Source organism: Muscardinus avellanarius, assembly GCF_963383645.1.
Source record: "Muscardinus avellanarius genome assembly, chromosome: 7".
Taxonomy (NCBI): domain Eukaryota; kingdom Metazoa; phylum Chordata; class Mammalia; order Rodentia; family Gliridae; genus Muscardinus; species Muscardinus avellanarius.
Window position 1 is genome coordinate 118,161,589 of NC_137793.1, and position 20,746 is coordinate 118,182,334.

Sequence of the window (20,746 nt, forward strand, 5' to 3'; positions counted from 1 at the left end):
TCACTCTGCCCGTGCAGCGCGGGTCTATCCAGGGCACAGTGCTTGACTTTCCACTCAGTGGAGTGTGGGTGGAATGAACTCCAAGCCAATCTGCATACATAGCACCCAGAAGAGGGCCCTCCCAGGGAAGGAGCAGCCTAGAGCAGTGCCCAGGTTGCCAGCGCAGCCAGCCCGCTCACAGGGCTGCACGGCACGACTCGGGAAGCCACCTCGGGTTCTGGGTACTAGGCAGTCCTCATACCCACTACTTGGGTTTCTTAATATCAAGCTTAATAACAAGCACTTTTTCATGCCTGTATTTCCACCGAACACCTAGGTTTTTAATCGCTGAGGCCAGGAACTTGAGAGGAGACTCAGGTGCCCGGCACAAGTGCTGGAGACGGGAGGGCAGCCCCTGGAGGCCGGCGATGGCGGGAGGTTTCTAGGGAGCGCGAGGCTGCCCCCGTCCGTCCCTCTGCCCCGCTCGCCCCGGGATCCTGTTACCTGCTCGTACTTCTCCAGCTCCGTGTGGTAGATTTGTCTGATCTGCGAGAGTTTGGCTCTGTAGTCTGAATGCTCTACCGAGTTGTCTGACCCGGCCCCTCCGGAGGCCGCCGCCGCTGCCGCCGCTGCCGCCGACCCTCCGCCCTTCTCGGGGCCGGCCACCCCTTCCGCTAGCAGCATGTTGTCCAGTCGCATCAGCTGGGGGTCTGTGGGCTCCTCTTCCTGGGCGCCCCGGATACTCAAAACTACAGGGGAGACAGAGCAAGAGGAGAATGTTAGCAGACACCAGAAAAGAGCCAAGAGGCAGACCAACAACCGAGTCCGGTGGCTAGACGAGCCCCAAAGGCTTGCCAGGGGCACCCGAGGATCAGGAGGGCTGCCACGGAGGCCTGGTTTTGTTCCCAAGATCGATTTTACCCCACTCAGAGGGGTTCCTGGGATAGCCAGACTTAGGCAGAGAGCAGTCGAGTGGGGCTGCGGGCGTCAGTGTCCAATGGGCGCAGAGGGTTATTTGGGAAGACCAAAGGCTTCCTCAAAGACAGGCGAGGACTGCACAAGGCTGTTCTTCATGCCGCCCAACTGCACCCAAAATAGCCCAAATGATGCATTTTATACCAATTCTAAGAGAATGTATTTCTAACTTTCATTTTCAAACTGCCAAATTTCAGTTCAAGAGGAAGCATTTCTCTCCTCATTTCTGATTTTAGGTTTCCATAGGTTTGCAGTTTTATACTCATCAACTCTTTTTGTAATATTTAATTAATTTTTTTCATTTCCAAAATACCCTGGGGTAAATAACGCAGTTAATGGAATGGGATCGTCAGGCCTGTGCCCTGGATTAGCTGGTTGCACAGAGAGGTGAGTGCGGCAAGAGGCTGGTCCTGGAGTGGGGCTTTGCCTTGTGAGGGCAGCTCAGCGCTCCGGCTAACCGGTCCTGTTCTGCTAGAAGGTGCTTCAGGAGCCCCAGGAAGGCAGCATGCAGGCAGAACGCAGTCCCAGGGCAACATGACCAGTTTTTAGGAAACGCCACCACAACCTTTGGGGAGGGGGGACGTGGACTGAAAGACCCCAACCTCCAGCGACTCGGCAGGAGAGCGCACCTTGGCCTGCCACCGCACAGTCCTGCCAGGAAAGAAATCGCTCAGCCAAATCCACCCTACCGCCAAGTCTTTGTTCAGAAGGAACACGAGTGAACTTTCAGTTAGAAGCAAATGAAGAGACTTCGGGGTAGGGTAGGGCAAGAGGCAGAGAAGGGCTGGAGTGGGGGCAGGGTGCCTCTGAGCCCAGGGAAGTGTCTCCAGCGGTTTGTTCACCCAGCCAGCCAACCCCGGTCCTGCCGTCACAGGGAATGCCTGCTGAGCTCCACTGAGGGCCCTAGATGTCCAGGGTGCTAATTACCACCACGCCAGCATGGCCACTGACAGCCCACACCCTCCCTCGTCCTCCCTGAGGAAGGCAGCCTGGAGAGGGCTGGGAAGGAAACCTCAGCTCCTGCCCAGAGCAGCTCTCCTGCAGGTCGGGGATCCACCCCGGAGGACAGCGCGGAGCTGAGGGCGGAGGGGGTGGGGGCTCTCGACCAGAGCAAGGACAGGATGGGAGGGCAAGGAAGTCCCCAACACGGTTCCCCGGCAGGCCTCCCCTTCACACCTGGTGTTTAATCATCAATGAATGGCGGCAAAGGGGCTGGCATGCCTAACCGCGGGGTCTCTCTCCTGGACTTTTTGTTAATGGAGTCTGTCCTTGGAGGGCCCTGGAGACTCAGTGGAAACCGCCCCTTGGTCGGTCACTGGATAATAAAGCCTCGGCCACGATATTCTGTTGCTTGAGTTATTTACTGACGCCTCCCAAGTCCTCTGTAGAACACAGCAGCTCTGGTGGCGGATCCCACGAAGGGACAGAGTACGCGGGCCTCCTGCATCATGACAGGGCCTGCGGCTGCCCAGGCCGGGCGTGGCCGCCATGCGGAGTTGGAGCTTCGGCTCCTCCCCCTCTGTGGCCCAAGGGCCCTTCCGGGCGAGGCATCTGCCGGGCATCTGCCTGGGCATCTGCCGGGCGGCTCATGGGTTCTTTTCTCTATTTGGTGAATTTTAATCCCTTTATCAACAAGGACATTTATGGGTCATTCGCTGATAAGAGATTACTATAAGAGTTTCCCTTCGGCTTGACCATTCAAAAATTGTGCTGGAGCAAAACTCCACTCCAATGCGCTGCTGCAGACCTCAGTCCCAAACACTGCCTCTGAGCAGGCTGCAGGCCCAGGATGGCGGGGGCCCCGGCGCGGAGGCCATGGCACCCCAGCGGCCTGGGTGTCTGCGAGGCTTCCTCCTGGCCACCTACCCAAAGACCGCGTGGCAGCCTCTGGTCCCCACACACTCGCACGGTGACAAAGATCCATGTCACCCCAAGAGCCAGGGCGCATCCCCATGGCTGGGGTGACCAGTGGCACCGTGGCCCCGCTGCCTGGGACTGCCACCCGCCCGGTCATAACTCAGTGTGGCCAATAAATAAGACGCTGGAATGACAGCAAGACATGAATAGCCCCAAATCACAGATTTGAAAAAAAAAAAAAAAAAAAAAAAAAGGAGAGCCCAGAAGACCTCTCCGAATCGTACTACATAATTATACTAAATCAGCAGGTGCGGCGGTGCATGCCTATAATCCCAGTATCTGGGAGGCTGAGACAGGAGGATCGCAGAGTTGAGGAGGCCAGCCTCCACAGCTTCGTGAGGCCCTCTGTGCCTTAGTGAGACCATTTCAAAATAAATAAATAAATAAATATGTAAGTAAATAAATACATAGCACTTAGAGGCAGAATGCCCTGAGTTCAAACCTCAGTACCACAATAAAATACACAAATAAAAAAGAAAGAGAAAATAGAAAATTCTGAATATGTGCAGCAGGCAGCCACAGCCAGAGAGGACCTGGAGGATCTTGGACTCCCTGCGCTAAGGGGTGGCTCTGATTCCAGTGGACTTGGGCTGCGAGCATCCGCTCGCAGGGTGGAATAGCCCACTAGAGAACACTGCAGCTCGCATTTCTATCCAGAATGAGGAGAATTTGAATAGACTACATCAAGAAGGGTATTGGGAGTCACTGATACGGAAACCATTCAGCTGCTCCGTTAAAAAAAAAGAAACCCACCCCATTAAATGAATAAATGAAATGGGCGATGCGTCTAAACGGAGCTGATGTTACCTATTTACTGCTCAAAGCCAGGACCCTGGCGAGCAAGCGACAACATGATTATTTAAAAGCTCCTTTTTATCTCTGCGGCACCATGCAGGACTCCCATGAACCCTTTGCCAGGACACCAGAGATGTTAACACTCATCCCCAAGATCCAATCTCGACCGCGGAGCCGCTACCTAATCCAAGAACCATCACATGTGATCAGGGCCCTGCCTCCCTGACGGGTGCCCGCCCGCCCGCCCTCCCGACCAGCGGCTCTTCCTGAAACAGGTTTAAAGGGCCCAGTTCCCGCGTCCAGCAGTGCCTGCACCCTTCCACCACCAAACACAGGGAACCAACTCTGGGGATTCCCAATTGGCTGGCGACTTTGGGTCATCATATGTGGCCCATTCGGTAATTATTCTCAGAGAAGGCCTTTCCTCCTAGAGAACCCAGCCCTATGTAAGAGACCCAGCTGGGGGTGACTCACAGCACCTGCCCCCTTGGGTAGCACCTGACGCCACCTGCTGCCGCCCCTGTCTTGCCCGGTGCAAGGCTCCCAGGACCCGGGCCAACTGAGGTGGCCCTGGGAGCTGCTCTAGCCACCTGCCTCCTGCAGAGGAAGAGAAAATCCAAACCCAAAGGCACTGTGCAGGTGAGTTCCAGGCTGCGAGGGAGGCGGTTGGCCGGCTTTGTCCACAGCAGTGCTGGCCCGCACCCACTAGAGGGCAGTCTCCCCTCACCGAGGACGGCTCTGCCAGAGGGCTCCACAGGCCCCGGGGGGCCCAGGCGGGGAGCCACCCCATTTGGACCTAGAGCTTGGGCAGCAGGGCGATCTGGGAGCAGGTGGGTTGCTCTCAGATTTGTATAACAGGCTCGAAAACTGAGGGGGTGGGGGGAGTGAGACAGACAGACAGACAGACACACACACACACACACACACACACACACACACACACAAGGCAGACAGAGGCGGCAGGCTCCCCGGGTGAGTGCAAGAGGAACAGAGGAACCTCCCTGCGGGGTACCGTGCTGGCGGAGCTAGGCCCCTGCCAGGGGCGGCACAGAGCTCTCCAGGGGCGAGGACTTTGCAGACCTCAGCAGCCTGATTAGCTGCACACAGGGCAAAGTGCGTGCCTCTTTAGAGCTGCGTCCATACCATTCCTGTCCACGGGGCCTGTGTGCTCCATGTATGACCTTGTGTGCTCCATGTATGACCTTGAAGAACAGGCAGCGGAGTCCTAAGCTTGCGGAGCAGGCTGAGAGGCGAGAGCGGGCCTGCCAGCCCCGCCACACCTCTGGGCACCAGGGGGCCGAGGACGGAGCCTCCTCCCATGATGTCCTGCCTGGCGGGTCTGGAATCTTCCATCTGTGCCTTGGAGCCTGCCCTGGACAGAGTTTATAAGTGTGCTTCTCCTGACCCTCAGCCCCCGAGTTTAATGGAAATGCTCTTTTTTATTTTTGGTTTGTTAAAAACTTGTCTATCAAAGAAGTGGAGATGAGAAGTTGGGTTTCCTGAATTGTGTCGCTCAGTTACAGGAAGCTGCCAGCTGCAGTTTTTCTTTTTCTTTTCTTTTCTTTTTTTCTTTTCTTTTTTTTTTTTTTTTGTGGGTCTGGGGATGGAACCCAGGGGCATTCTACCTCTGAGCTACATCCCCAGCCTATTTTTTGTTCTTTATTTTGAAATAAGGGTCTCACTAACTTGCAGAGGGCCTCACTAAGTAGTTGAGGCTGGTCTCAAACCTCCATCCTCCTGTCTCAGCCTCCCAAATGCTGGGATTACAAGTGTGTGCCACCACGCCTGGGTTCCAGCTGCAGTTCCTCATCAGCCCAGGAGAGCTGGCTGCCACTTGCGTCCAGCCGCCCACCCCACACGGAGGCCTTCCTCGCTGGACCTGGCTGCAGAAGGGCCGGTCCCAATACACTCCAACACCCCAGGGCTGCCTCTCGGACCCTTAAGATCTCAGAGCACAGCCCTGGGAGCAGCTCCTGGACCCCTCTTGCCTGGCAGCTGGGAGTCTTTGTAAGGCAGGCCGCTTGGTTCTCTGCAAGCATGCTGTAGCTAGCCTCTCCTGCCAGATCAAGTGCCCACATAGGGCTTACCTCCCCCACTCCACTACACGACCAGAAGATGTTAGTGCCCTGGCGCGGGCTTTGGCACCCTGGGCAAGCCGTAGGAGGCTCCCTGCAAACTCAGTGTCCTTCTTTTGCCAAGTAAGGATCACGGTCATTTTTACAAAAGCATGTTGTGCTTGACCTGGTAGATTCTGGACTGGTGGTTAAATCTGAATCGACTCCATTGATAAAAGTCCCCGTGCACAGCCGGGCGTGGTGGCACACGCTTGTAATCTCCGCGCTTGGGAGGCAGAGACAGGAGGATCGCGCAGGTTCGAAGCCAGCCGCGCGCGCTGGCTTAGGAGACCCTGTTTCCAAATGAAAATGTAAAAATAGGTCTGGGAGTGTAGCCCGGAGGTAGAAGGGCTTCCAGGAACCCCAGTACCACAAAAAAAAAAAAAAAAGTCCCCGTGCACAGAGGCAAAGAGCGGGAGAGTTAAGAGTTTTGGTTTCTGCATGTTACACGCACGCACATGCACACACATGCACGGTGCACACAGCTGCGGCAGCGCACAGCACGCACACTGCCTGTGCTTCTGGACAAGTGCACACTGCTGACTCAGGCCAAGGGGCCAGCCATCCTGGGCCAACAGGAGAGCTCTCAGAAGGTCCTCTGGCCTCCTCCCCTCCTCCATCCCTCGTCCACATTCTTCTGCCAGGCATATACAGGCTCCCCTCTGCAGTCTGAAGTCTTTCCTCTTGGCAGAGAGCCACTGACACATTTCTGTGAGCTGGGATGCACCAAGGTCCTCCTGTCTTGGGGCCCGCCGGAGCCAGGGTCCCTCCTGGCTGGACGTCCTCCTGGAGCCACTAGAGGTGTCCAGCGTTCACCGATAACTCAGTCTTCACTCCCCGCAGGATTCCTCCCAATTCCCCATTCACAGACTAATACTGCCACGCCTGTGGGAGCAGGTCCCGCCCAGCGAGATGGAGTCAGGAACTTCTGCCCTGGGACGGAGGGGCCAAGGGGGACGCTGACCGCTCCGGCTAGCAACGTCAGCTGGGACCAGAGACAGTACACTCACAGCCTGGCCCTCCACCCCTTGCCTGGATCCTTCCTTCTCCCTCCGCTGGAGTCCTGACTCCTCTGAGTAAGTGTTGGTGAGCTGACGTGCTGAGGAACAGGACAGTGCGTCTTGCTTGAAGAAGACAGGAAAGGGGACTTGCTGAGTCCCAGGACCACCATTACCATTGCAGATGGCCAGATCAGCTCCTAAACGTGCAGGTACAGACATGAAGGGGCCTGTCTTCTCTACTATGGGGAACCTGGGACAGACTGCCTGGAGAAGGGCGGGCACAATGCTGGTACCATGATGAAGGAGGAAGCTGACCTGGCTCTGCCAACATATCCCCCTCCATGGAAAGGGAACTGCAGAGTTTAGCTGAATTCATGGCCACTGGAAGGGAAGACACTTCCCAGCTTCCTTTGCAGCTAGGTGTGCGGGCGCTTGTGTGCTATTCAACAAAATTCCAGCTGGTGTAGGTAAGTGGATGTGGGTGTGAAACCTTCAGGGATGTCCTTAAGAGAGGCAACACCCTTGCCACCATGCTTTCCTTCTGCCCACTGGAGTGAAGCAGCGGATGGTGCCCCGGCAGCCTCCCCGGGCCATGACCTGGGCTGGGCACCGGCAGCCACACGGCGCAGACACCAGGCAGAAGGTCTCACACCTGAGGACCAGCCTGCACCCGCACCTCTGGACTATACGAGTAAGAAAAATAAGCCTGCCACGTCTTTAAGAATCTTCAGAGGGTTTTTGGGCTCGGTTTTGTTTGCTTTTAGCAACTTACCTAATTCAAGCTAATACAAACTATTAACAAAAAAAAGAAATCTAGAAGGCAGAGTGACTCCATGTTGGTTAGAGGGTCACAGAGGAAATTAGAAGGAGGCCGACTTAATAACTAGAGGTAAGTCACAGAAAAACCTGAGTAGCCACAGGGGAGAACTTCTCCTATCAGAGAAGGTTTAGAATAGGCAGAAAGAGGCCGTGTCCGCAGGGAGGCCTCTCCCCAGTCTATCGGCGACATCAGGGGAAGCTCCCGGAGTCCTGCTGGCCGGCAGGCTGGGAGGAGGCACGGCTGCTGTGCACAGCCACCAGCCAGGGCCCTGCTACCTCTGTGGCGAAGGTGTGCAGAGAAGGGGCGCCAGGCCCAGGGGCGCACCCCTGAGGCAATCGTGGGGAGCAGGGCGACCTGAGACGAAGCCCTGAGCTGCTGCTCAGGCTCAATGGCGTGACTTGCCTACTGACATCAGGTGGTTTCCGTGCCTAGCAGCAGGATCCCCCCGCTGAAGGGCACTGGGTCTATTTATGGGTGCCCAGGTCCATTTCAAAGCACGTGCCAATTATCTTCCCCTTTTCCATGACCACAAGCCACCGGTGACCCCACACGGTCATCTTGCACATGCATGGGGTAAACCAGGGCCCTTTGGGGAGGCTGGGTAGACCATCCATCACTGCTCATTGAAAACCATGCTGAGCACATGCAGCCCACGAGCCACTCCCACCCCGAGATGCAGGGCCACAGGGAGAGCTGGGGCTTTCTGCTTCTCAGAGCGCTCCTAAGCCACTGACAGGCGGGGTCTGAGTGCTGGGTCTAGAATCTCACCCTGGAGAAGAGGCATCAAGCAAAGAATCCTGGTGGCGAGGGTGGGGAAGACGGCACAGCGATGGGGACTCTGATCTCCAGACCACAAACCACGCCTGGCCTCTTCTGAGGACCAGGAGAGCAAGCAGCTGACGACCAATTCCATGGGTGATGCACTGGTCCCTACTGCATCCTCTCTCGCCTCCCATCTCAGCGCCGGTCCCTGCTCTCAGGCACTGAGGCCCGATGGTGGCTTTTATCCCCTAGACTGTCCCCCACAGAGCCTCTCCCTGTTCTCCTGACAGCTGGAATCCCAGCTGGATGTCAGCGCTGGACAGTCGAAGGACTCCACGTTCCTCAAACACGAGTGCCAGACTGCCGTTGCACCCCATGCGCACAGCCCTTCCCAAACACCGATTCTAGTTTCCAGGGGACACTTGAAAGGAGATGTGGATATCAAGTAAATGATCGCAACTTATCGGAAATGATGTGCTGCTCAGCACCGGCAGAGCCGCCCGCGGGCGGGGAGTGCGCTGGAGCAGATGGCACCATTAGGTGCTGGTGTTCAGGCAGCGCTCCTCACTGCCGCCGCTTCTGCGCCTGCGTTCACATGCCAGCGAGATGGGGGCCCTGGAGAGAAAGGGCTCCGGCCTGTCTCTCAGGCACCAGCGCTGGGCTCCGTCCACAAACTCACACCGGAGGAGCCCACGCGGGAAGCTGCTACAGCTCGAAGCGTCTGGCACCGCCCGGTGCCTGCGAATACACCATGGGTATCCGACAGTCCAGGCGGCACCTCCATTTTCCTTCAGGTCTCCAGGCTTGGCCCCTGCAGCCCGGGCCTCGGCTACTGCAGGTCTGAAGATGCGTCTGTCGTCTCGTGGCTGCCGAATCCACCAGGGCTCCAACCCTCGCCCGCCCTCGCTGGTGGACCCCACCGGAGCGGCACTTCCAGAGTGCCCCAGCTTGGTCAGCTTTCTGTGACAGAATGCCGGGAAAAAAGGCCAGTCCCTGCTCACCGGGGCCGCCACAAGCAAGACATCATGGTGGGGCGCTCGCCATGGGCACAGCGCTTCGCCCGTGGAGGGTGGGGAGCTGGGAGAGCTCTTCCCATGGCAAAGCCCCCCACACCCACTCAGCTACAGACCCACCATGGACTAACGCACCTGAGGCGAAAGGCCTCCCGACAGCCCCGGCTTTGGACGCTGTTGGGGCCAAGCCTTCAACACGTGAGCCCTTGTGGGGATCCCAGGTCAGATGGTGGCGAGCCGTAACTGTCCCTGGAGTGCGGCACTGGGGCTCGCCAGACCCCACAGGCTGGAGAGGAGCCTCTGTTCACACTGCAACCAAGAGACCTGCCTTGCTCCAGTGAGGGTTAGGGCTTCGCGGGACTTTTCATCATTCTGAGCTGGTGTACAAACCCTTTATGGCTCCTTCTGGGGTTTCCTTAGGACTCTAAGATCACAAAGAGAACCCCCCTCCCCCCCGGTATAATTCTTCCATTTGAGGAATATGCAGATCTTTAAAAAATAACTATTTCCACAGAAAGGCAGAGGAAGAAGAGAGCGTAGAGAGCAAAGAAAACTGAGGGGAGACGGGCAGGGAGCCGACTGTGGGCGCTGGGCAGGGACCCTCTGCCCTGCATCTGGGAGGAGACACGCCAGGCAGACTGAGGGGAGACGGGCAGGGAGCCGACTGTGGGCGCTGGGCAGGAACCCTCTGCCCCGCATCTGGGAGGAGACATGCCAGGCAGACTGAGGGGAGATGGGCAGGGCCCCCAGGCCTGAAGGTGACGAATGCAGACACCCCTTTCCCCTGAAGAGTGGGGCTCAAGAGAGACTCCATCTGCAGACCACTCTGCGGGCCGGCGGGAGGCAGGTGGTTTCTAGGCTTCTGTGGCTTGGCGGAAGCCAGCTCTGGAGGGGAGGCTGTGGCCCCTTGCCTGTGGTCGGGCACTCGGGCCTGCGGCTGAGCTCAGCACACTGGGCTCTGCTCCACCAACGTGGCTGAACACGGCCCTGCCGGCCACATGGGACAGATGGTCCAGGGCAGTGGTCTCTGCCAGGGATGGGGGGGGGCAGAAGTCGCCACAGCTTGTTGGCTAGTGCCCTGCAGCTGCAGGGGAAGCTGCAGGAAGTGCCTGTGACGGTCATCACACCTGGAGGTAGTGACTGAGAGACAGAGAAAAGCCAGGGAGAAGTAGTAGACTCCAGCCGAGGCCCACGTCCTCCGTCCGTCCAGTCTCTGGCAAGCCTTGAAGTTACTGCATGTCAACAGATGTTTCCTGGGCCATTAAAAACAGAACATGCCCAACTCACAGCAGAGGGTGAAGCCTCCCTCAACGAAACTGCGAGGCCAGGGCAGCACTGTCGGCAGAGGAGTCTGCAGCCACGTGTGGTGGTGCACGGCGCAGGTAGGCCCAGCTGATTGGGCGACATGGGGGGGGGGACTCTATACCAGGGCTCGGAGACACCAGAGACCCCCAGAATCCCACGCTCACGCAGAGGTGCCAAGACCAGCCCAGAGCAGACGGCGGGTCCTTTCCATCTCCAGATGGTCTTTCTTTATACTGACTTCCTTCCTAAGCGTCCGATGCTCCCTACAGGACTCCCCAAGCTTACAAAGGGAAACACTCCACTCTTACTTTTGCTATGTATTTACAAAGCGCTTTCTTCAGCATCGTCTTCATGCCGCCCCTCCACAGAGCACTCCAAAGACCCCCCCCCACCTGTCTTCCAAAGCAGCAGCCCTCATGAGCCCCTGGAGGCCCATCCATCCTGCCACATCTTCGTTTCCTAAACATAACTATGTGTTAGGAGTTCGCCTCTGCCCAGGCGGGGAATACCACAGCAGGAACTCCCTGGCTGCCCTTGAGCTCTGGCCTGGGGCAGCTCCTGGCATCCACACCACGAGCCTCCTGCCACCACGCACTGCGGCCCAGGTGGCCCTGCCAAACTCGTGCCTCTTCAGTGAAATTTCTTCTCTTTCTAGTACCTGCTTTTCAGTGCCCTGTGATGCCTGATTATTTCCAGAACACTTGGAAAGGGGAGCGGCCCAGGCAACACCCTAGAAATGACCCTGGAGCAAGGTCTGAGGCGCAGTGATGGGTCCTGAGTGACCTGTTTGGCCACCGTCCAGCCATTCCCTGGGCACAGGCTCCTCAGACCACTCTCCACACTGAAGGACACACGCGTGGTTAGTGCTTAGTGACGTTCCACAGGAGATCTGTGGCCCGAGCTCCCAGACTCCTAAACAAAAGACTGGTTTTCAAAACAATGGGCCGGACTGCAGCGAGGAGTCGGCAGCATCCATGAGTGGAAGCCCAGGTGAGCAGCTCTCGGGCCACCCATCTGGGTACGATCCGCCAAGGGCAGAGGCGGCAAAGGCAGCGTGTGTCCAGGACTGTGTGTGTCACTGGAGGCAAGAGCTTTGTTCAGTGAGTGACTCCAAAATGGCTGAGGATGCTGCAGGTCTGTGGATTCAATTCCAGGTGCAACCAACATAATCCTAGCGTTCAAAATGGCAGCACCAACCCAGAGAGGCTGAGGACGTCTGCTCCGGGTGGGACAGGGCCACAGAAAATGAGAAGAAGCAGCCTCCGGAGAGCTGCCTCGGTTACAAGATGCGGATCTGCTCTTCCGGGTGTTGGGTGCCAAGGTGCAGGTTGGGGCCGGTGCTCCAGACGCCAAGGGCCTATCTGAGAAATCAGACACTCCTCCCAGGACCTGAGTCAGCACAGCCTCCTCCTCTCCCGACAGGCCCAACCACCTCTCCAGAGCCGGGAGATAAGGGGTGGGTGCCTCGGTGCTCAGCACTGCCAGCTCTGCTCCGCGCCTGCCAACCCCAAAGGTCGTCCTGGGGCCGTCCAACTCGCCTTCCAACCCTTGTTCTGGTATCTCTTCCCAGGGAGGCATGCACGCGGGCTGCAGCGCCGCCCCATGCCCTCTCTTCAATGCTGTTGGATGGGCAGGCGGGGCAGAGGGCCTTTCTGTAAGCTGCTCTCCGGGTCTCCAAAGCGCATGTGACCGGTCTCAGCAGTGGCGGTGCTGGGGCAAGCTGGCCCCGCTCCCAGGACGGGTCTCGTCTTCCCCTGGCAGGCCTGCTGCAAGGCTCACAAACATGCCGTCCACGAGGGCCCCGCAAAGGCACTCTCCTGGCTGTGTGAGCACACACACAGAAGAGTGGCTCCTGGGAGTGGGAGCTGGAGTTGCGTTTTCAGCTAGGACTTAACATGTCTCAGAGGGGTTTGAGCCACATGCTCTTGTAAATACAGACTGTAGAGGAATGTGTCGCCGAACCCCGAGGTCTAATGGCAGAGCGCGGCTGCAGCAGGACTGTTATTACTTGGGGACCGTGGGGGAAAGCGGTGTACCACTGCAAGGTGTTGCCGCTACCCTGATTCTTTTGAGTTTCTTATCTGCAGCTGAGATGGATTTTGCAGATCTTTGGATAAGAGCTCCCAGGTGGCTTCGGAGGAAGGATGCTCAGACAAAGCACGCTGGGTCCTCGGGAGAAGGTCACCCCCTGCTCGGGTAGGGCCCAAACTCATGTCCGGCTCCCTCTTCCCTCCATGATCTCGGTTTCTACATCCCCTTCTCCCCCGCCGCCCAGCCCCCTCCCGCCCGCTGGAGGCCCCTCTACAGCAGACAGGTCTGGCGGGGGCAGATGGGTAATTTTTCCTTTCAGCTTTAATGGCTGCTATTAACAATAAGTTGCCTTGCCCTCCTAATGGCCCAACTTTCAGCGTTCTCTCTGATTGCCTGTGAGTAAGACTGTGTCACATGAGCTGTGTTTAACAGAGGCGTAATAAATGCCAAGGAAGAAATATCACCCAAAATAAAAGAGAGCTTGTCCCAGTGTGGCCAGGAGCTCACGACTCGCAACAGTCTTCATTTCAGCTTCCAACGCAATTTCCATTTGCATCCCCTTTTTTCTTTTTTTTTTTAAGGGTCTCTGGGGGCTTTAAAAAAGCTGTTTAAGAGAAAAAGCAGAAGAAAGAATAGTGATTTTGAAGTGTGGAGAGTTCCGCCTTCCGGCAAACAAATGCAGGGCAGACAGACAGACGGACGGCCAGGGCCTGGTGAAGGGGCAGGCAGAGGGGCGGCTAAGGACGCGGGCCTGGCTGGTGAAAGGCAGCCAGGCGTCCTGGTGCGGTGTGGAGTCTTGGCTACCAAGACCCAGAGAGGGAGGAATGAACGGGAGGCTGAGCAACCCCAGCATGTGCGCGCGTGCGTGCACGCGCGCACACACACACACACACACACACACACACACACACACACATGCACCCCCGGGGCACAAAAGATATCAAGTTCTCATTTAGTTGCAAGAAAACTCTTCTCTCTTTTTTGATAATAAGCAAAAAATACTATCATGTTTTTCAAGTAGGAGCTGGTCGCAGCTATTCCAACCCCCGAGAAAATAGCAATAAACACTCAAGTCCCCTGACGTCCCTCGGTTGGAGACGTGGGCAGGAAGTATTCCAGTCCTCAAGGTTTAGGCCAGAAGGAGGAAGGGGGGGCATCCTCCGGGTCCCAGGAGTGAAGCCCACGCCCCTGAGGAAGCTGAGTATCAGGCCACAGCAACAGGGCCACCTCCGCCACCTCTGTCCAAACACCCGCAGACTAGGGCCAGCCAGGGCGAGCAGCAGCCCTTGGGAATGAACGAATGAGTGGATACGTGCAGCTTGTGAGGGCCGCGGGTGCCCGCGGGCTCATGGAGCTCGCACCTCCTCCTCCGCACACCTCTCAGACCTATGCGAGTAACTCCAAGCCCCTCGTGCACGGCCTGTCAATTAAAAATCCTCACCGCGGAAAGTAGAGCTAGGCAAGCAAGCTGGAGGTCCACAGAGCCGCGCCCCGTGGGAGGGTCCTCAGGCCTGACTGGCCCAGGCGACGCCTCAGGACACTGGGCAGGACAAGGACCCCAGGTGGGGAGAGGAAGGCGATGGCCCCCACCTGCGGGTCAGGAGTGCGTGCGAGCACCGCGGTGGGGCCATGGCGGAAGAGCACCGTCTTCCCTGTGAATTCAGCTTGCCACCCACTCATCTACAAAACGCAGTGAGACTCAGGGGACGGTAGGCCACTTCTAGGGTCTCGGCTGTCAAGCCTGGCGTCTCGGGCACGTGTTCTCCAGGGCAGAGCGAGACAGGCGCCTGGCCTTGCGGGCAAAGTGAACTCGGTGCTGCGGCGCTCTCCTCCTGCCAGGAGCCCTGTCACGCTGCTAACGCAGGCTCGCAGCCTGCTTCACGCGTGGGTCTGGGTACCCATTTTTTAATTCCTTGATACTGGGGGTTGAGCCCAGGGGTGTCCCACCTCCAAGCTCAACCTCAGCCTGCTTTATTTTTTGTTTTGATGCAAGACTTCACTAAGTTGCTGAGGCTGGCCTGGAGCCTCCGATCCTCTCAGCCTCCACATGCCGAGATTCCAGGAGCGTGCGCCCACCATTGGTTTGAACCTAGCTTAAGGTAAGGGGTCAAACCATGTGTGGACGTGCAGGGAAGGAGTTCTGACCTCCTGCAGGCCTGCCGAGGCCCGGGTCTGAGGTGGTGCAGAGGCGGGGAGGGGACAATGACAGGAGGAGGCTTTTCCCTGGGGGGGGAGGGTGGCCTGCTTCTGTCTCTCAGCCCACTCCCTACCACACTAAGCACAAGGCCATCGTGTTTTGCACAATGGAAAGGCGATGTGACCACAAACCCAAGTCTCAGAGACAGAAGGCAGCACACTCACAGCGGTACACGGAACTCGGCCTCCCCGCTCAGCAGGGCCTTGTGAGGATGCGGCTGCTGGCCTGAGTCCTCGGTTTCCTGCATGGAAATTTGGGAGAACAGGCAGCCCCAGGTCGTCTCTGGGCTTGTGTCCTGCACCGAAACCCAGCTGGCTGGCCGCGCTCTCTCTCCACGTACCGCCCGACTGTGCCCACGACTCGCGGCTGAAGAGAGGCCTCCAGCTCTTCTCCCTTTTGGGTCCCTTTTGACGGTAGGATTCACAGCTAGGACACTAGCTTTGCCTCCTCTCGAAGGAGGTAAGCTGCCTTTGTTAGGCAGGATTTACCGATGGGGGAGACTGCAGAGCTGGAAAGGCCAAAACACACACACAGCCATCTTCCCTGAGAAGGGCAGAGCCAGGCAGGTCAGGCCCGAGGCACGAGTCTTCTAGGAGATCTTGCTCTGCTTGAGTTCCTCGGGGCTCAGCTGCAATTTCATGTCTTGCAGAGTGGCAGGTGTGTGTGTGTGCGTGTGTTTGTGTGTGGGTGTGTGTGTGTGCACGTGCGCATGTGCGTCTGTGTGTAAGATTCCTTCCCTGCTTCTCTGTACCAGAAATCTATGTGGGAGGTGCCCCGTGTCCACATGATGTCGGGCGTCATCCACACTTGGGGAAGCCAATCCACAGACTTGAGGTGGTGAGGCTGAGCTGGCGGTGGGCGCGCGGCCTACTGTGACGTTCCTCCTGCCTCCTGCTTCCGTGGGGTCCCTTTGCGCTACATCAGGAATGCCCACTTTGTGAAGAAAAAGGCGTCCACATCCCTGAGCCCTGGGCCCACACATTCCACAGCCAGTCCTGTCTCGGGACGAGTGGCTCTTAGTGGAAAGTACTTTCAGGAAAGTGCCAGGCATAGTCGAAACAGCTCGCTCACGGCTCTTTATAGTTGACAACAGTCATCTAGGTTTGGGGCTCAGAACCAAGCTATATGACTCACTCAGAGAATGTGCTTGAGGCGACAAAAGAAACCAGCTCAAAGGGAAAAAAGAGAAAAGAAAACGTCTGGGATAGGACCCATCCGAAGACTGGACTCCACTGGTAGAATAGTAAATGGTAGAAATGATTCTCGTTTGTTTCCGGATCTGGAATCAGAAGGTATGGGGCAGGCCACACCCGCCTCTCGCTAGTGGGGTGACCTCAAGCCCTGCCCGCTCCCTACCTCCGAGCCTACGTTCTCATTTCACGGAGTCTTCATGGACGCGGGTGTGCTGGAATGGTGCTCGGAGGTGCCCCACGAGTAAAAGGGGTGACAGTGACCATGGCTGTGCCTCCCGAGAGAGGGAGGGGCGGAGAGCTCGGAGGCTCGCTCCCCACGGCGCTCGCTTGGCCCAGCACCCGCGCTGGCCATCCCCGCTCCCACGCCTCATCTGGATGCCGTCACAGGGCCCTCGGGGGGCAGCATGGCTTACCTGCTCTTTCTTCTCATAACATTTGGAACTTTGCTAGGGCGTGTTCATAAAGTGTGTGTGCGTGTGTGTGTGTGTGTGTGTGTGTGTGTGTGTGCGTGTGTGTGCGCGCGTGTGTGTGTATGTGTGTGTGTGTGTAGGGGGAAGACTGGGGACTGAACCCAGAGGCATTCTGCCTTCAAGATAAGTTGCTGAGGGCCTCCCTAAATTGCTGAGGCTGACTTCAAACCTGTGAACCTCCCATTTCAGCCTCCCAAATACTGGGATTAGAGGCATGGCCACCATACCTAGCCATATATGTTTTTAACTCATTCGATCAGGTTTTGCAGAGTCCGGGAGGACAGATGGTGAACCCAGCAGCAGAGTCGGCGGGTCGGTGAGCGGACCCGGCAGCTGTGATTTCACAGGGTGGCACTTCCAGGGCATCTCATACCTGGTGGAGATTCGGGGGTACCCTGGAAAATGGACGGTTCATCATCAGACAGACCCAGGCTGAATTCTGGCTCTGTAGAGTCTCCCAGCTCTAGGGCTCTGGCGAGCTGGTCCTCATCTGTAGACCAGGGAGAACCTCATTTATCTCATGGGGCTGCTGTTAGGTTTACAAGAGTGAACATGTGGAAAGTCATTAGAACGGAGCTGGGCACACGGAAGGCACCCCACTGGGGCTCGCTGCCTGGCTCCCACTCCACCAGGTGAAGCTCATCACGAGCAGCTGTGGCTCTTCCTTCCCTAAATATGCACCAGACCAGAGCCAGTGCTAGAAGCCAGTAAACTTCATCGAGAAGCCAGTTTGCCTTCTCGGCCCAAGTGTCTGAAACAAACCGGGTTAAGAACTATCAGATTCTTCAATCAGAAAAGGCAGTCGAGGTTACTGCACTGTACATGGCCAGGTGTAGGTCACACACATACACACCACCCACAAAAACACGATGCTCACACACACATGCACACACTTAGTCACACGCGCACACATATACTGACCCGAGGCAATTAGGTCAAAGAAAACATATTTGGGTTGGCAGGTATAAAATCGCGGAGTATGAATGTAGGAGCGTATGTATGACTGTACACTGCCTACCACTTCTTGTCAAGAAATCCCCTACGTGCCTGCTCCTGAAACTCCGGGTTAAACCACATCTGCACTCTGCTGACGACCGAATCAGAGGCACTGTAGAACGGTCGGCCGGGAAAGCCACACTGGAGAGCAGGCACTCCATTCTGAATCAGAGGAAATCTGTCCTGCTGCTGAAGGACTCTGTCCCGAAGGAAAGAGACCCTCTCAGGGGAGAGTTTTACCCATGGCAAGCTGTCTTGCAAAGCTGAAGCCAAGGCTGGGTGGGGTGGCTCGTCCCTGTAATCCCAATACTTGGGAGGCAGGAGACAAGAGAATCTCAGGTTCAAGGTTAGACTTAGCAACTTAGCGAGAGCCTGTTTCAAAAAAAATAAATAAATAAAAAGGAAGCTGGCAGTTTAGGTTGATCCCAGGTAGAATACCCCTGGGATCAGCTCTCAATTCTAAATGAAAAATAAATTAAAGCCCAAGATGAGAAGAATAATGTCTCAGGCTTTGTGCAAATGTTGCTATGGTGGCCAGGGGCAGTAGTTTGGATAACGGCAGGCGAGTAGACTGGCCTAAATATTCCACATGGGAGTTTGAAGGCTTCCCGACTCATGACATCTTTTTTTCCCAGGTGTATGATGTGTGGATGTGGAACAGTCACCACGAACAGCAGTCTTTTCCATGTAGGTAGACTGTAGCCATGTGGACAAATTCTAGTTAAATTCTAAAGGCAAGAGACAAAAATAGAGAGCTGAAAGAGGAGCCGAATGAGACAAGGGAGTTATGAGACGGAGCATTTGTGTCTAAGTGAGAGCCGTGCCGGGCGGTGAGGGATGCGGCCACTGCACGCTGCTGCCACGGAAACGGCAGAGTGAGCCTTGCTGCTGGATGTCCGAGTGGGTCTGTGACCTGAGGAAAATCCTTGAATCCTATCTAGCTAGATAACGCGAACTCGCACACACAGATGCCCAAGTGCACATCAAACGCCTCCTGTCATGAATACGCAGACGCTCTACTTCCAGCTTACTTTTTAAAAATACAAATAGGGAAAAGATAGCTGCCAGCCGTCCGTACCTCTGAGGAGGAAGTGTGTGTGGTTGATTCCCAAGCCGCTGGGGCAGTTGCCATAGAGAACACAGGACCGAGGGAAGATATCCTCCTGGCTCGGCTCACTGAAGGTCTCAGAGACTATCTGGGCTCCAAATCACACAGGCTTGGCCACGCACTCAGAAGTCTGTGTGGGGGCCTCCGGGAACAAAGCCCATCATAAGAGGTCTCTAATGAGGTCACGGTGGACTTAGGGTCCCTGACCACTGCCGATGGGCTACCCAAGAATCAGTCCCCTAACTCTTCACAACCCTACAAACCACTGTGATGGAAGTTGGAGGTAACATCAAGGGAGTGTGTGAATTTAGCAGCCACATACTAAACAAGTTCTGCTGGGAGTCCTTAACCTTTTTGCTTTTTTTCTGTGCTTTTTTTTTTTTTTTGCGGTTCTTGGGATAGAACCCAGGGGCATTCTACCTCAGAGCTATACCCCCAGCCCTACTTTTTATTCCTTATTTTGAAAGAGGGTCTCACTGAGTTGCGGAGGGCTTCACTAAGTAGCTGAGGCTGTCCTCAAGCCGTGATCCTCTGGTCTCAGCCTCCTAAGTACTGGGATTACAAGCATGCACCACCATGCCCGGCTGTGTCCTTAATCTCAAAGGATTCCCACCAGAGGTGGCAGGTCCCTCCTGGCCACGGACTGGCCACCATGCACGGGTAAAGTCAGGTGCTGGGCAGCGTCCTGCTCTGGGAAGCACCTCCTCCTCTCTTCCGAGGCACCTCTCCACGTCGACACATGCCACTCAAGTCAGCACTCGTAGACAAGGCGACGTACCTTTGATAATCTGCACTTACTGTTGACGTTCGTTTTTGCTGTTGGCCAGGATCTGATATATGATCACACCCGTGCTTTAAATGACACCCAGCCAGCAAACATGACCACCCAGGCCCCCTCGGCTGCCCTGGGGAAGGCTGGGAGCTAAAACCAAACTCTCACACAGCGTCACGTCGGAAACTCGCCCTGCTTCCAAGAGGCAGCCAGGGCATCCCCACCAGCTACATTCCCGAGGCCATCGGCAACCAAGAGTGGTCACATCAGTAGAACGAGAAGCAGGCAGAACAAGTACTTTGCCAGACGGTCTTCGCAGAGGGGAGGAAGCCCCTTCCTCCTTACCAATGCCAGAGCCCTGGAAAGGTCGGAGCCCTGGGCTGCCTGGGATCGCGATGCTGGAAGCACTGCCCTTCATGGCACAGTGAGCACCAGGAAGGAGCTGGAGTCCGGATGGCGAAGGGCCACTCCGCTCCTCCCTGGCCCCATCCTACCACAGCCACACCGGGTCTGAGCTGCGACTCTGGGTAAGGTATTTAGCCTCTCCTTGATTGTGTTCCAGTCTGTAAACTAAGAGATGTAAGTTTTTAAAATTTTTTCAGAATTATTGGGAAAGTCAAAATTGAGATAATGTATTTGAAAAAGTCCTTTGTACCTTGAAATTATACCAATATTATACTATACCAAAAATAAAATTTTCAGTTTATTCCAAATTTTCAGATAGAAGTAGGTCAATGATTGATAAATTAAAACTGCCTTGAAAATAGGCACTCCAACTTTATTACTCTGGCAAGATTTTATATTAGCAGAAAATTAGTCTGAGATCCTTAGTTGTGAGAAAGTGACCACAGGTTATTAAACATTTCTAAAGGCTGCATTCCTATAAAATTTGCTACAAAGATGTCAGTTTAGCTTCCAGAAAAATACGGAACGGCATTTTTAACTCATTTAGCTTCCAGACCCTGACCCTAAACATCGTGGACCGCACGGTGGAGGATCTGTCCACAGCGTGGTACAAGGGCCGATGTCCAAGGGGTAGTGTGTGCAGACCAACGTGAGCACGGCGCATACTACACTTACTGAAGTGCAGTCTTTCTGGAAACGTGGCTTTCCGTTCGGGTTGATTTCCACCGTCCCCTCTACGGTAGGCTGGCTCCTATTGCACTGAGTAGGAAAAAGAAGTGTGCCCCTGAGCTGAACAACGCCCCAACTTGCTGGAGAAGAGAAGCCCACGCCGCCTGCCTCTGCCACCCGAGGCCCGGGCACCGCAGTTCTCCCCGCATCCCAGCACACGCTCT

At 56.1% G+C, this 20,746-nt stretch overlaps 1 protein-coding gene across 5 annotated transcripts in view; it reads right to left on the reverse strand.

Annotated features, from left to right (window-relative positions):
* PBX1 (PBX homeobox 1) overlaps positions 1-20,746 on the reverse strand; it is a gene marked incomplete at both ends in the record, with an annotated part of 242,854 nt that overhangs the window by 48,445 nt on the left and 173,663 nt on the right. For all 5 annotated transcript variants that reach the window (XM_080698397.1, XM_080698394.1, XM_080698395.1 and 2 more), the window contains one exon: positions 484-728. In XM_080698397.1, the coding sequence (XP_080554523.1) occupies positions 484-728 (245 nt within the window). The remainder of the gene's footprint in view (positions 1-483; positions 729-20,746) is intronic.